This window comes from Lepisosteus platostomus, chromosome 3 (genome assembly GCF_059453375.1).
Source record: "Lepisosteus platostomus isolate fLepPlt1 chromosome 3, fLepPlt1.hap1, whole genome shotgun sequence".
Lineage (NCBI taxonomy): Eukaryota > Metazoa > Chordata > Actinopteri > Semionotiformes > Lepisosteidae > Lepisosteus > Lepisosteus platostomus.
In genome coordinates this window covers 17,746,853-17,761,624 of record NC_142613.1, presented here as the reverse complement: position 1 = coordinate 17,761,624, position 14,772 = coordinate 17,746,853, and the positions used below count along the sequence as shown (strand labels likewise).

General features: G+C 36.8%; 1 protein-coding gene across 3 annotated transcripts in view; it reads right to left on the bottom strand.

Annotated features, from left to right (window-relative positions):
* Positions 1 to 14,772, bottom strand: part of fzd3a (frizzled class receptor 3a) — a 38,137-nt gene that overhangs the window by 21,544 nt on the left and 1,821 nt on the right. For 2 of the 3 annotated variants that reach the window (XM_088624766.1, XM_088624767.1), the window contains exon 1: positions 14,223 to 14,753. The exons of the other annotated variant lie outside the window; for it this stretch is intronic. In XM_088624766.1, the coding sequence (XP_088480892.1) occupies positions 14,223 to 14,414 (192 nt within the window). In that variant the 5' untranslated portion in view covers positions 14,415 to 14,753. Of the gene's footprint in view, positions 1 to 14,222; positions 14,754 to 14,772 lie in introns of those variants that run through there. 3 annotated transcript variants of the gene reach the window in all.

Genomic DNA, 14,772 nt, shown 5'->3' with positions numbered 1-14,772 from the left:
GTTAACTAAAGCACACCAGAAAAAAAGACTAGGGAACCGCAGTAACTTGATGCTTCCAATTCACGCAAACAGGGTTATCGGCAGTTCTGAAAGGCTTTTTTTCCATGAAACACACATTACACACAAAGGGCCGAGGCAGCAGTTAGTGATGTAAGCCTGCTGTGTGAGGGAGCAGCTGCCAGGCAGGGAATTGACATGCAAATCCCAGGATCCAAGCAACAATGAAACCACACTCACTGCCAAGCCGTGACACATTCGCTTCCTACTGAGGATGCACCATTGTCTCCACCGGTCTGCCTCAGGGAGCTCGGAGGAGCAGATAACCCTCAATACATCAGTGGCATGAATATGAACCTTGTTTAAACCCAGAGATCCAGTGAATAGCAAGACAGGGAAATGGAAACTGAAAATGAATCATGGTGCTGCTAAATTACAGTTATTATACCGTTTTAAAAACAAGTGTTTGACAAGTCATTTCTTGGTTAAATAATGGTAAGAGAACATGAAATTGTGTTAACTTCTCCTGAGGATATACCTTTATTAACAATATAAAATGACTAAGATTGGCGGTTTCATTCAACTAGTTCAGCTCTGGATTGTAAAAAAAAAGTCACTTCAAAAGTTTCAGCTGATTCTATTTTTTTTTAGATTATTATTTTCAAGTGCATGTCTCTGAAACATGTCTTTTGGGTAGGATGACTTCATTTGGGAAAGCCTGTATCTATTCTGTATTATTCTGTGTACTGGTAGTCATGCAAAAGAGAATAAATGTCTGCTCAGAAAAGTTTAAAAGAAAGTCCTAGGTATAAGGCAATACATTGGGGAAACTGGAAATTTATGGCAACACATTTACATAATTACTTAAGACAGTAAACTGATGTTGCTTTATCTAATCCAAAAAACTAACAGTTCAATTTGCAGTCACAGTATTCATTAATTATTTCTATATGGTGCTCAGTACACTTACTATTCAAGCATATTGCACTGTAATCCAAACACCTATATACTGTAATTGCCTACACTGTATTTTTGCTCATTGTAAAATTTACTACATTAGATATATGTTGCATCTTGCAACTCACTAAATTATCCTACTTAGGAATTATGAAATATTTCACAGGTTACTAGTGATTAATAGTTTTTAAATGCATTGAACTTGTTGCCATTGGATAGAGTAATGAGACAAACGAGTAATTAAGGACCTTGAGGACACTAATATATCTTATTAACTATAATTTAAAGGTTTCTCTGATACTTGATCCTGGTGTCCTTTACTAAAGTGTAAAAATAATATTTATTGTTTTCTTGCCTTCATACATAATAGCACTCTCTTAATTTCCAGCTTCCTTGTTGAGCTCATGGCTGAGAACACATCTATTATATTAACAAGACATGCAACTCAGTGAAGACAAATGCAGCTGGTGTCAGCTTGGCTTCACTTATCACACATCAATGATCTATTGTACTGTCAACAGTGACACCCCAACTGACCTACTGCTGTGTATTGTGGCCTCTGGTGAAAGCTCCCTGAAGAGAAACATTCTTCATCCATTTTTCATCCAGAAAAATTATTTTCTGCATTCACCCACTTTTTCCTTCATTTATTTCCATCACAAACACAAGACAACCATATATTTTACACCAGAAATTTATAAGAACATCATGGGGAGTAATGAAAAATGGTACTTTGCACAGATATACTGCTTGAATAACATAACATAGTATCACATCACTATACAATTTCTTGCATTAGGAATTCATCTTTTCGCTTACCCCAGCTTGCTCTCGATGAGACACAGACACAGACAGGGAGAGAAGCTTGGGGTCAGAGTGCAGGGTCAGCAATTGTACAGCGCCCCTGGAGCAGTTGGGGTTAAGGGCCTTGCTCAGGGGCCCAACGGAGTAGGATTCCTCTGCTGGCTGTGGGATTTGAACCCGCAACCTTCCAGCCACAGGCACAGATCCTTAGCCACAGAACCACCACTCCGCAACAGTGTGTCATAACATAACATAGTATAACCTAACATAACAGTGTGTCTGGTTAAAGAAGTAAAAAAATTATAATGTGATATCATTAAATGCACATGCTGTTCTGTGATCTCTTTAACAGTCCCTAAATCTTAATAATCACACCATGTCTGGTTCACAAATTAAACAGAACCTCAGTAGCGCATGTTTTTTTCCATCCCAGTAAAATGCATTATTGTAATAATGAAATGTATGTGTTAGGTAGAAGCATCTCACACCTGAAGAAGGCTCCAGAGCCAAAACGTGTTTTCTTTCTTCACTTTTCAGCATGGAATAAACCTATTACTTGCTCCTTTTCAGCCTACACATGCTGACGCAGCTACCCACCTGAACTACTAGAAGAAGCATCTTTATCTAACAATGCAAATTACGTGATACTATGCCATTTTAGCATCAAAAGTATTTTTTGACACTGACAAGAGGATATGGACGATACCCCTGATGACAGGGAGGAACTCATGCCACTACGCAAGCAAGGACAGAGGTATTAATGTTAATGTAACACAACAGACCATCTTGTTCTCATAGAAAACTTGTGGATAAAATAATTAAATGTGACTCTGAAGTACTTTCTGCTAATATTTCCCAGTTCAGCTGATTTTGGTAGTTAGGAAAAATATCAAATATCCATGTAGAGAACTGTTTCTCAGTTCTGGCTCTTGGTTGCCATAATCAGTACAGGTTTTTGATTTTATTGAGAACTCTAAAACCTTTGTAATATTAAAATAAAAACATCTGTGTTACTTCAACATAAGGTCATTAATAGAAGCCATTTGAGAAATAAAATGAAAAAAAAAATTAAAACCTTCTACAGGCTGTGGTGTCATTTTCAATGTCCTTTATTGATATGTAGTCAAAGAGGCCTTGGTGCATCTTTTCCACAACAAGGTATAAACAAAAACCTGCACTGGCTGCTCTGGAAATTTGCAGTACACTGGCACTGATTTAAACACATGAACAGACAAATCTCATGTAATACATATGTAGTTAAGAGAGTTACTAAATGAAAGGAAAGGTAAGAATAACCACAACATACATTTGAACTGACTGTACTTTACTACTATTAATATAAATACTAATACATGGTATTTGTTGATGATAAAAGAATTGTAGAATATATTGTTAGAGCATTTTGTTCTACTTGGAAGAACATTCATTTGCACCTGCAAAAACCTTGCCACTCCCTGTCCTACATTACTTTCACTGAAATAAAGAAAGGCTTCAAAGGTAAGGAGAGGTCACACCCACATTTTAATTCTTTGTAGAATTGAATGAATTTGGTTAAGCGCTTATGGGTCCTTTCATGGTTTGTGAATTTACTATGATTACTGTCTCTGATCTGTAGTGTAAATTTAGCAAGTCCTGAAGAATCAGTCTCTTCTGCATTTTCTCCAAGCCGAGATCAGCATGACTTAATTGGATCAGTTGCTTAATTTTCCTCATCTCATTACCTGACCATTTAAAGCTACAAGTATTAATTAAGGCCAGCTCAAGACTGTGGCTCCTACTGCATGTTTAACATCAATAATAATAAAAAACAGGAAGTGTAATATAAAGTAGAAATATGAAATTAATCCTTTCAAACATTTGTATTTTTAAATAAAGAAATAAATGATGGCAATAGGGTCTCATCTGTTCCTTCTTTGAATGAATTTGAATAGAAACCCAGCAGGAGGCAGGAGCAAATGCAGTACAAACAGATACTGTTTCGAGTTAAAGGGTGCAGGTGGACTGTGGGAGCAAGCATTCCCTTTAATTAACAGAACCTGTGTCGAAAAAATGACAGATAACGTTAGAAACTTCTCCAGGCAGTGGCTGTTGTTCCCAAGGCTAGACAACAGGGCTGGATTCCTTACAAAGTTAATGGGTTTAAGGAGATGAATTGAAAGCTACAGGCTCTTTGAGGCATAAATCTTCCGAGGAAAACTGTTTTTAAAAGCCCTGATAGTGATCTCTCTGTGTGCAGGTGTTATGTGGTAGAGTGGAAGGGGGCTGGGTTATGGGATGGAGGGAGGTGACTCTGGCAGCTTTTGAGAAATGTTCTGTAATAGAAGTTTTTTTTCCCCACAAGTGGTAGAAATTAAATACATTTAAAACTATTCAAATAGCCCCTTAATTTTTTCCCTATTGCCCCAAGTCAACCAGATAAAAAAAAAAACTCCAGACAGGTATAAAATCAATCCTTGCCACAGAACGTTTTCTAACCAATTAAGGAGAATAAAAATTAACTAAAAATAATATTCATACGGGTGTTATATCCTAACCTTATCCTGACTATAATAAAGAGACATTTTATTAAAAAGTAGAAAAGAGGAAAATATTTAACTCCAGATCTACATGATGAAAGCAACCAAATCCTCTCATTTGCATCCCAACTAAAAGTACATATTAAACTCAGAGAGAAAAATGGTGCTTTTATATATATATATATTCCTTCTCATTAGATCCCAATGTAGGTAAACTTATTCACTTATTCAACTAAATTTATTCAAGACCAGGCTCCCTAAACTTATTCATTGCTCATTGGATACAGGACATAACCATTGGAAACATTATTCACCATATTTTTTTTAAAATATCATAGCTGTGTTTACTGTGCACATACATCTCTGTTCTGAATATTGTTGGGACAGCTCATTCAACAATTGGTGAAACAAGTGCGCAACCATATCATATGTCACTGGTTAACCGGACACGAGTTAAATGGGCTCTGGGATTAGTGATCAGTAGTGTCACCTGCAAACTGTGTGAGAGACTGATGGGACTAACGCTCAACAGCTGAGGTGTTAAGTAAAAAGCAGCTCTCCACATTTTATAATTAGAAAACCTCCAGTATTTTGGGGGAAGAAATGGCCAAAGGCACTTTAAAAGGGACAGCCACACTGTTAGCTCATCCAGTAAAATAAAACATTAAATCAAACATTCTTTAATAAAGGTTAATAATCATTTCAAAACACTTCACACATTATTACATATTTGTTATAAATGCACTTGGTTAAATGCCAGAGTACACAGATAATGATCTAGATCCAACAAGGAGAAGGATTAAGTTGAATTATACTATTGCAACATGATAAATATATTAGGGATTGTCTAACAGCAAACTATTAACAGAAAAAAACGACATAAAGCAACGTTTTCAGCAACAAACATTTATTTTCTTTAGATTTGTAACAAATGTATTAAATTATCAAGAAAATCACATCATTAACCCCTAGTGTCCCTCACATCAGATTGAAATATGCATTGAAAACATTAAGCATCTAGCTTTTATTCTCTCTGAATTTATGCTTAGGAGTATAAAGGTATTTATAGGTATTCTCTTAAACTGGCAAACTAGTAACTCAGGTAAAATTAAAGACAGCTGCACATTCCCTAAACAGGTTGCATTAAATACAGATTTTGAGCATTTTCTCTCTCTTTATTTTCGGTGGAAAGGGTTTTGAGACCGCTTTCTAGGAAAAAAAGAGTATTGTGAAATTCATTGTTTTTCTTACATTTCACCTATCAATCAATGTGGTCATATGATGTCGTTGGTGAAGGCAGACACTTTTAACTGGTCAGTTCATCACGTTAACAAAACGTTTCTTTACACAAGAGAAGATATTTGGCTGCTAGACCTGAAATGTGAGGTAGGAGAAAGGTGATATAATTTAAAGGAATTAACATAATGAAGGAATAAGACTAGTGCAGAATTTTTCTCATCTCTCATTTCTACATTTCTAGTGAAAAGAATTCCCCCCCCAGCCAGTCCTGAATTTGGATCAGTCAGCTCTTCTTGGTTTCATCATCTCTCTCTACTAGTGCTTTGACTGCATTCATCCTTTACATTTTAATCCTGGCTACCATAGCAACCACCAATGCAGCAATAGACCAAATTAAATGAGGGTTTCACCAAGGCCTCCATCATAAAGGTCAAAGGTCACAGTGGGGACCGCCTTGTGAGAGCAGGAATGCGTATCCTTTGTCAGAGTACAATTAAAAGTGGTTTCTATAGCAACCACAGCAGCCAGGATGGCAAGAGGAGAAGCAGACAAGAAAAGAGACACAGGAAGAAGCCAGAGGCCTGTCTGCAGAAATCACATACGGCTAGAATCTTTACATTCTTTGTTAAAAGCTAAAAAACACTAGTCTTCACTGAAGTCTTTTGTATAAAAATATAATTATGAAAGTATATGTAAAAAATATTATTCTATTTATTCCTTCTTCAATAAATTCCAATGTAGCAAAATGAAATTGCAGTCTTGTACAAAAATATGATTTCAAACAACTATATGTAAAAGATATTTTGGGGGGAAACAAAATTACAGCAGAGCCCATGAGAAACAATGTTTTTAGGAAGCATTTACTCAACTACTCATCAGAAGATTAAGATTAGGGCTTCATAGATTGCAAAGCCTTCTTTAATTTATTAAAATATCTTATTTTAATACCAACCAGAAAACTAATTTAAGAAGTGGCATGAATTATTTTTGTTACTGCATAACTGTTTAGACAGTTCTTCCAGACCCTAATTTCTATTCTATCATGTATTTCTCGGCCATTGTACTACTCTACATTGTAGAACTGTCACAAATTTTATAATAGATTTTATTTTCTGCTCTATAGCATGTACAGTTACACTGTACGAAAACAACCACATTTCTTTAGTACTGTGCACTGCTGTCATTTTATAGTGCTTCCCTTGTAAATATACAAAACATTGCATTTTTGATATCCAAATTATTAAAAGGATGAAGCCTAACAGATGAGAATAATGATCACTCCCAAACCTACAATTGCATAATGGCTATCACACTTCACACAAGAGAGTTCAGTGCTTCAATGCTGAATGAAGTGGGCTACCTCCTATGCAACACGTAAAGCCGTTTTGTAGTGCTTGGGATGAATAGTGCTAGGACAGATTTTTATTATTTCAAACCACAAAAAAAAAAATGTAAGCCTAGTGAATTTTAATTTTGTGAGTCCCTGAAGTGTAATTTGAGTAAATTAGTTTTATTACTTGGAACCCCAGACGTTGTACTTTAAACATGACAAGGTAAAATTCACTGACAAATGTTGGGCCTAAACACTATACATTAGGAAATCTCCAATTAGACTTATATATCACATCCAATTTCAGTCATCCACACCCCCTGCTGCTACACTCTTTGTAATGATCGAATCTGAGCTCACCTCACCACTGATTGTTTCTTTAGGCATGGTGATGCATAAGGCTGTATTTTCTGAACCTGGTTGCTTGATCTTTAAAGGTTATAGAAAGGTTAAACACTCACACTGCCATTGATCATGTCCACTTCCTTAGGATTTTGCACAATACATGCACACATGCTTTGAAATGTATAGCTTAATAGCGCACAACACCTCCTACTACTACTTGACAATAAGCAGCCGCAAGGAAAATGTAAGAGGAAAATTCCATTCACTGAAAAAGTCCATAACAAAGGAATAACAAGTCTTTTAAAAACTGGAATGTGAGAGCTTTTAATTACTTAATCCATACACAACAATGAGTTTTTCTGAATAAAACAACATGGTAACCTAGGTTTATTCTGATCATGTTTGCCATAACATCTGTCAAAGCTGTTTGGTTTATATGCCCAAACTTGGGCTTTATATTTTATTTAACTTGACATTAAAACTTTACAATGCAGTATGGAGTTATTACAAGTCATGTGATAGCTTTCTCTCTGTCTATTGCTGGATCACATGGAATCTGATCATTTTTATAAAGCATCTGCTTTGCATTAAAACCATTTAAAAAACGACTGTTTTACTGTAATTAGCCACAGTATTTCATGTTCCTCTAAGGTACAAAGCAGTTTATAATCAATTCCAAAGGAATAGCTTTTGGGGGAAAATAATGTTTTATTTGTAAATCATGCATGTACTGCTTTACAATAGTGCTGCAAAGCACAACTATAACATTTTGTTGTTAATTGTAGGCTGTTTTATGCCAGAATGTCTCCTATTTACTGCCGCATACTTGACTCAGATGGTGCTAAAGCTCACACCAAGCCACGCACAACAAGCAAAGCTGGAAGCCAACTTTCAACACAATAACAAAATCAAGATAAGATAAGATATAACTTTACGGTCTGTCCAAATGTGTGAAAACGTCATTTAGCTTCACCATACAAAACTACAAAAAAACAAATAACACACAGCATAAAATAAATACACATTAAAAACAAACAATAGTCTTAGACGTACAACAATACCTATACACATATCTCACACTGCCCATATCACACTAACATTACACATGATTCATTAGTTTTGCACAGAAAAACATTCACTTAGCTATGTTTAATATACTGACTTCGCAGGGAACAAAGAATTTATTGGATACATTTTTCTTGGCCACAGGCATTCTAAAACATCCCCCCGAATGTAGCAGTTGGAAATTGGAATGAAGAGGGTGGGAGAGGTTATCAATGAAAAACTGAACTTTCTTTTGAACAGCAATATAATAATAATAATTGCTTACACTTATACAGTGCTTTCTGGACACTCCACTCAAAGCGCTTTACAGGTAATTGGGACTCCCCTCCACCACCACCAATGTGCAGCATCCACCTGGATGATAATACAGCTCTTTAAGCTGTTTCTGAGGACGACCAATTATTTTATTATCAATATTAAAAATCAATATTAAGAATATGTGCCTTTATTCTTAATAATTAGGCTACTACACTATACCGTGATGTCAAAAGTAAGGATGCTTTTTACTAACATTCTATAAACCTCTGTAAAATGTTTTGACTCATCCCAATCCCTTTGAATGTCTTGAGCAAAAATATACAATGACTAGGGTTCTGAAAAATGCGATTGATATTCTATAAAAAGTGTAAAAATTCACCTATTATCATTCCTAAGAATTTGAAAAGCTGAACCCTTCACCTTTACAGGCTGATTAATAAGGAAGAGAGACTGAAACAGGATTAAATAAAATCCAGGCATGCTTCTTTTGGAAAAAAAGGTGGTTGTGTGCCCTATTAAAAAGAATGAACACTATAAAAGCAGGAGCCTGGTCAAGACGTAGTGCTGTCCACAACATTTCAACATGATGAAATGCAGGATTTCCACAGGGACACTTAAAGCCCTTAACAGATGGGCTGTTGAAGACATGTATTTTTGTTCACAATTCATAGCAGTCACATGATGCTCTATAACAACGCTGTGCTACAGAACAGCAAAAGCTGGTCAACAGAGTAGTTACCAAAACAAATTAATAAAAAATACCATTGTACTCTAAACAGTGATCTCTATAATAAAGGATAGCATCACTGCCAAAATACAGTTGTAAAACATTACAACACTTGATACAGCTATGCGTCATAACTCTGTATTTAAAATATTAACATACAAGCTGCTAGTTAAGCATGTACCTTACCATGACATGTCAACGAGGTTATATCACTTCACAGCCTTGGTTTGATATACTGGATTTTCTAAATTGAGTACTGAAATGTTTTGTGGACAGTATTCCAACAAAGCTGAATATTGTACTTTTCCAGCAGTGTTCATTTTACTGCTTGGTAATTTATAAGTGCTTTAATTATCCATCCTTCCTTCTTATCGCTTCGTCGAATTCAGGGTCGCAGGGGAGCCAGAGCCTATCCCTGCAAGCAACGGACACGAGGCAGGATACATAAACACAGACACCCACACATTCACACCGGGGCCAGTTTTCCCAAAAGCCAATTAACCTACCAGTGTGTCTTCGGATTGTGGGAGAAAAACCAAAGCACCAGCAGAAAACCCACGCAAACACAGGGAGAACATACAAAGTCAACACAGACAGCAACAGAATTGAATCCAGGGCCCTAGTGCCTAACCACTGTGCTACTCTGCTTTAACTATTATTTGCACAAATAAATGCTTAAAAGTATAAAAACACACAATTGTGAAATACACTGGAAGATACTCTTTGACTGTGTTTATATATTGACACTGGCCAAAACATTAGGGCATTATCACCATGATGCAAGAAAGAGCTAGAACATTACTTATGCCATGTATTAAATATTGGCAGTGCAAACCCATTCCATTTTTCTATCTAGATCAATTTCAGACAAGGCTGTGATGAAGGTAATGGTGTGAGGGATTGAAATGCATGCTCTGTCAGTTCCACCAGTTTTCAAAAGGATTGATATAAAAGGTATTTTCTAGTCACAAAAGATCCTGAAAGTCCTAGGCACTGAGAGAGTCTCTTCATTTGACTAGGGGTTACTAACATTTTGACAAGCGAGTAAAACATGATCAAACTCCTAACTGGAATAAAAAAAGTCTATGCCAACATGAAATAAAACAGGCTGCTCACCAAACCACCTTTTCATTCTGATTACACACACACACACAACACCAAAATCCTTCCAATACTAAAAATAAAACTTTGCAATGAAATAGTTTGATTTCAGTTTTTTTAATGAGGTGTAGAACCTTTAATAAATTGAATTCCACATATCTACACATAATACATTTTTTTTTACCTTCAATGTCTTCTTTGCAAAGGTACTCAAACTAAAATAAAGATTTGAATTGGGCAGCAATACCAATGCCTTCAGGTGTGTGCACTTTTACTATTACTCCTGATATTGTTTCTAAAAGAAACGAATGCAATATACTGTACACTGATTTTTTTTTATACATTCCTATGCTGGGAAAACCGACTGCAACATAAATTAAATAACAGAAGATAAAACTATCTATATGAGGCCATTCAGTCTATCTAGTTTGCTTGGGTGCTAGTAGCCAACTCAAGACCTCACTCAGCCACAGCTTGAAAGAAGCCAGGGTTATGAGCTTCAACAACATGAGTGGGAAGTTTGTTCCACACCCACACAACCTTTACATAAATCCCTTTTAACAGAACATTTTTTGAACTATGGCAAGTAAAACAGTGCTCTCCAAAAGTATTCACCTCCTTCCAACGTTGTCCCATTCTGTTGAACAACCCATGCTAATTTTTAATCAAAGCTTGAAAGTTCAGACTGTATGCTTCCAGGGGGGAGAACAGTTAGATGTCAGCAAACACTGCACAGAAACATCACAGATATATCAACTGCATAAATTTACACCCCCCAACCCCCGTCAATAGTTCCAAGACTTTTAGGATAAGCCTCTACTGAATATCTCATGAAGATATCTCCCATACAAACTGCACAAACAATGACTCCCATTGCATTCCTTTGTGCTACATTTTTGCCATTAGAAGCATTTCTAGTGCTTTCCTGAGACATAATGGATTCTTTTTTTTGGGGGGCGGGGGGGGTTTAATGTCACTCAGCCCCTCCTTCAACTGCCCAGGAGAAACAAACCATTCTTATCCATTTGTGACAGTTTATGCCATAAAAAGCCATCTTTTTGCAGTTTTGGTTTCTGGGCAAAACAATAAATTCTTTTCTCAGGAGATGACAAAGAACCAGACTGGTCTTTTTCATTTATGTTGTTAAAGTTGAGCTTGTGCCGCTTGGGTTTCTAAAATATAACTCGTTCTGTTTTGGTGGAATAATGCCGCTCAGCCCAGCCCCCCACCCCCACAGAACAGTGCAATTCAAGTCATTTATATCAAATTCAGGTAACCAACTGACTGGGCCACTCCAGGATAATCACTCCAGTGTAGCTTTGACCTTGTGTTTTTGGTGACTGTCCTGCTGAAAGGTGAAGATTGTGGCCTAGTTTTAGGTCTTTAGCCAACTGAAGTAGGTTTTTCTTTGCTTTATATATTTGTCCTCTTAATCCTTACACGCTTCCCATTCCCTGCTAATGGATGGTTTTGACCGAGTGATGCACTATGTTGGATTTGCACTAGATGTAACCCAATATCACATCTAGTTTAAAAAAATCTAATTTTGTCTCATTTGACTACAACTTTTCCCGTTTGCAGTATCACTAAACAAACATGTTTGTTTTGCAAACTCCCTGCAGGAATTGAGATAGGTCTGCCACTCAGCCAAACAGCCAGCTTTGTGGAAAGCTTTTCATTGTGCTTGTGCATATGACAAATAAACCAAACTAAACTTAAGTCACTGGTATATTATGGGCTCTTGCCCATTTTATTCCATTTCACCCACTGAACTTGTCTTTAAAAGCTGCCCTTGGCCTTACGGTGGCATCTGTAACCAGCTTTCCCCTTGCCCAGCTGCACAGTTTGGTGGGACAGCCTTATCTAGGCAGAGCCCAGTGGTGCAATACGCCTGTCACTTCTTAATGATCAACTTCACTGTACTCACAGCAAAACACACACCTCCTGAACTGCACCTTCCTACAATTTTATCCCCAAGTTATGAAAGCTCACAGGTCAATAAAACTTTCAACTTCGCTTGAAATTGAGAACCTCAATAGGTTAAGTTTGTTAATTCTGAAATTATGAGAACCAATGTTATTGCGCACACTAAGACTATTCCAAAATTGTGTGACTTGTCGAAGTAATTTTGTGCACCTGACGTACAGTAAAAGCTTTACTGGTCTTTTACGAACCAGACTGCTTTGCTTACTGTTATGTGCTCTATAAAACCAATAAAAAATGTTACCCCTTACTACCCAGGAACATTTCTGGTTCACTGCCATCTTTTGAATGGATGCCACTCGATTACTGTGAACATCCACAACAGAGAAGATATACTTTCTCATCTTTGCCTAGTTTTATCTAAAAATATTTACACAAACCCACATTCTCCGTGCTGCCTTAGCATTGTTCCACATTGCTTTGTGTGAGTATCTTGTCTCACGTGTGCATAATGCGGAACACTTTTCGCTAGAATGTGTCTTCCACTAAAAGGGTAATGCTACCCTTTTAGTCATAGCTGAAAAGCATTCTATGGATGTGACAAGTAAGCAAACACTATGAATTGAGGTATGTTAAGTTACATAATTTGAAGCAATGCTGTTTGCTTGAATTACTGTTTAATTATTAAAGTACCATACAGTTTAATATAACACTACTGCAGTTGTAAGTGCAAATACACTATAAAAGAGTGCCTTAAGACTTATATAAGTTTTGGCTTACAAATGGTTGTGCTGAACATTTAGCACAAATGCTCATGTAATAACATACTTAAATTTTGATTTACCCAGATATTTGATTATCCAGCACTCCTTATTATATTCATGGATGACTGATAGCTAAACTTTTGCCGTAATTTTGGTTTGCCATAGCAAAGGAGGGTGAATATATATGCAATAAAAATATTTTTAATTTTGTTCTTTCCTTACAGCTTTACCTTAAACTTTTAATTTATTTCACCCATAAATGTGCTGACATTGAGCTGTACAAGGTTTTATTAAAATATTCACTTTAAGAAATATCTATGCATCATTTTTAATTAAACAAAATGGGACATCACTTGAAGGGGCTTAATAATTTTGTACTGGCACTGTATATCCATGCATCCACTCATTTGTAGTCCCAATGTAGGTTGCAAAGAATACATATCTCAGTAATTTTAATTTTTGTATTAGCAATTTATTCGAAGCAGTCCAGTTTTTTTAACAAAGGAAGAGTTTTATCAGTATTAAGTGCCACTTTTAATGTTTCAGGTAGCATTGCAAGAAAACAGGTACATTTCCTATTCCATAACAGTCTGACCCATATCAGACACTACCATAGTAGCACTTTTCCACCACAACATGATTTGCTCTTTTGCATAATCAATTCAATTTGCATAAAGATCATGACAGCAGCATTAACACTTTCAATTCCGATCTTATCAGAGCTCAAAAGCTGAGGCCCTGGTCAGGACTTCGAAGGAAGACCTCCAAGGAGAACAAAGTCGCGGTTCTTAGTGGTGTTAGTGGACAAATAGGTCATAATATGCTGACTGGGGACACTGTGCTTTAGGAGGTCCCATCCTTCAGATGAGACAGTAAACAGAGATCCTAGTAGACCTGAGCCCCTCTGTAGTGATGCTGCTGGTGTTGTAAAGTGGATACTGCATTTCAGCAGTGGATAAAGTGGGTCACCACCCACAAAACCTACAGTATATGCAGACTGCATTAGGAATCGATGTGAAGATGGGAAGTGCTACATACGACGACAAACAATTGCATTTATTATGGTTCTCTGGCTCAGAAAACCCAAAAGGGCTCAAATAACAACAGAAACATGATGTGCTTTCCACCCACAGCCAATCGGCATTGACTCCCCCCCCCAAATCATTGATACACAATAAGAGGTAAAATCAAAGTACCTCCATGGCGAGAGCTGCAGTCTGCTGGTCATAGTGGTTCAGCAGGTTGGGCATGAAGGTGGTGTTGTAGGGTAAGTCCTGACACATTCGCAGAATGACAGGCTCACAGGTAAACATGCTGTGCCCTTCCACTGTATCCATGTGGATTGCCAGATATGTGCACATGGGGAAAAAGATCCAAAGAAACCTCATTCTGTATCACACTCTTCAGATAACGGAAGCAAAGAAACTCTTCTTTTAAATTTTGCAATTTACAAAAAGGTTCAATGAGAATAAAAAAAAGTCAGGGAATCTTGAAAAGTTTAGTCTTAACAAACTCCACCACATCCATTTAATCCAGAAATTTCATCCGTGAAACATTGCAGCTTCTTTTGTTTCCAGGATCATTTGTTAATCTTCGGTAGATCTCCATGATTATCCATCTTCCTTCTCTCGTTCTGGGATTAGGTGCCAGTCATCAGTCCTTGTCCCTGCTCTCCCCTTACAAACTCTGAGCACTGCAGAACACCCAGAATCACTTTAAATCCCACACACCGAGGGTCTTTAATGG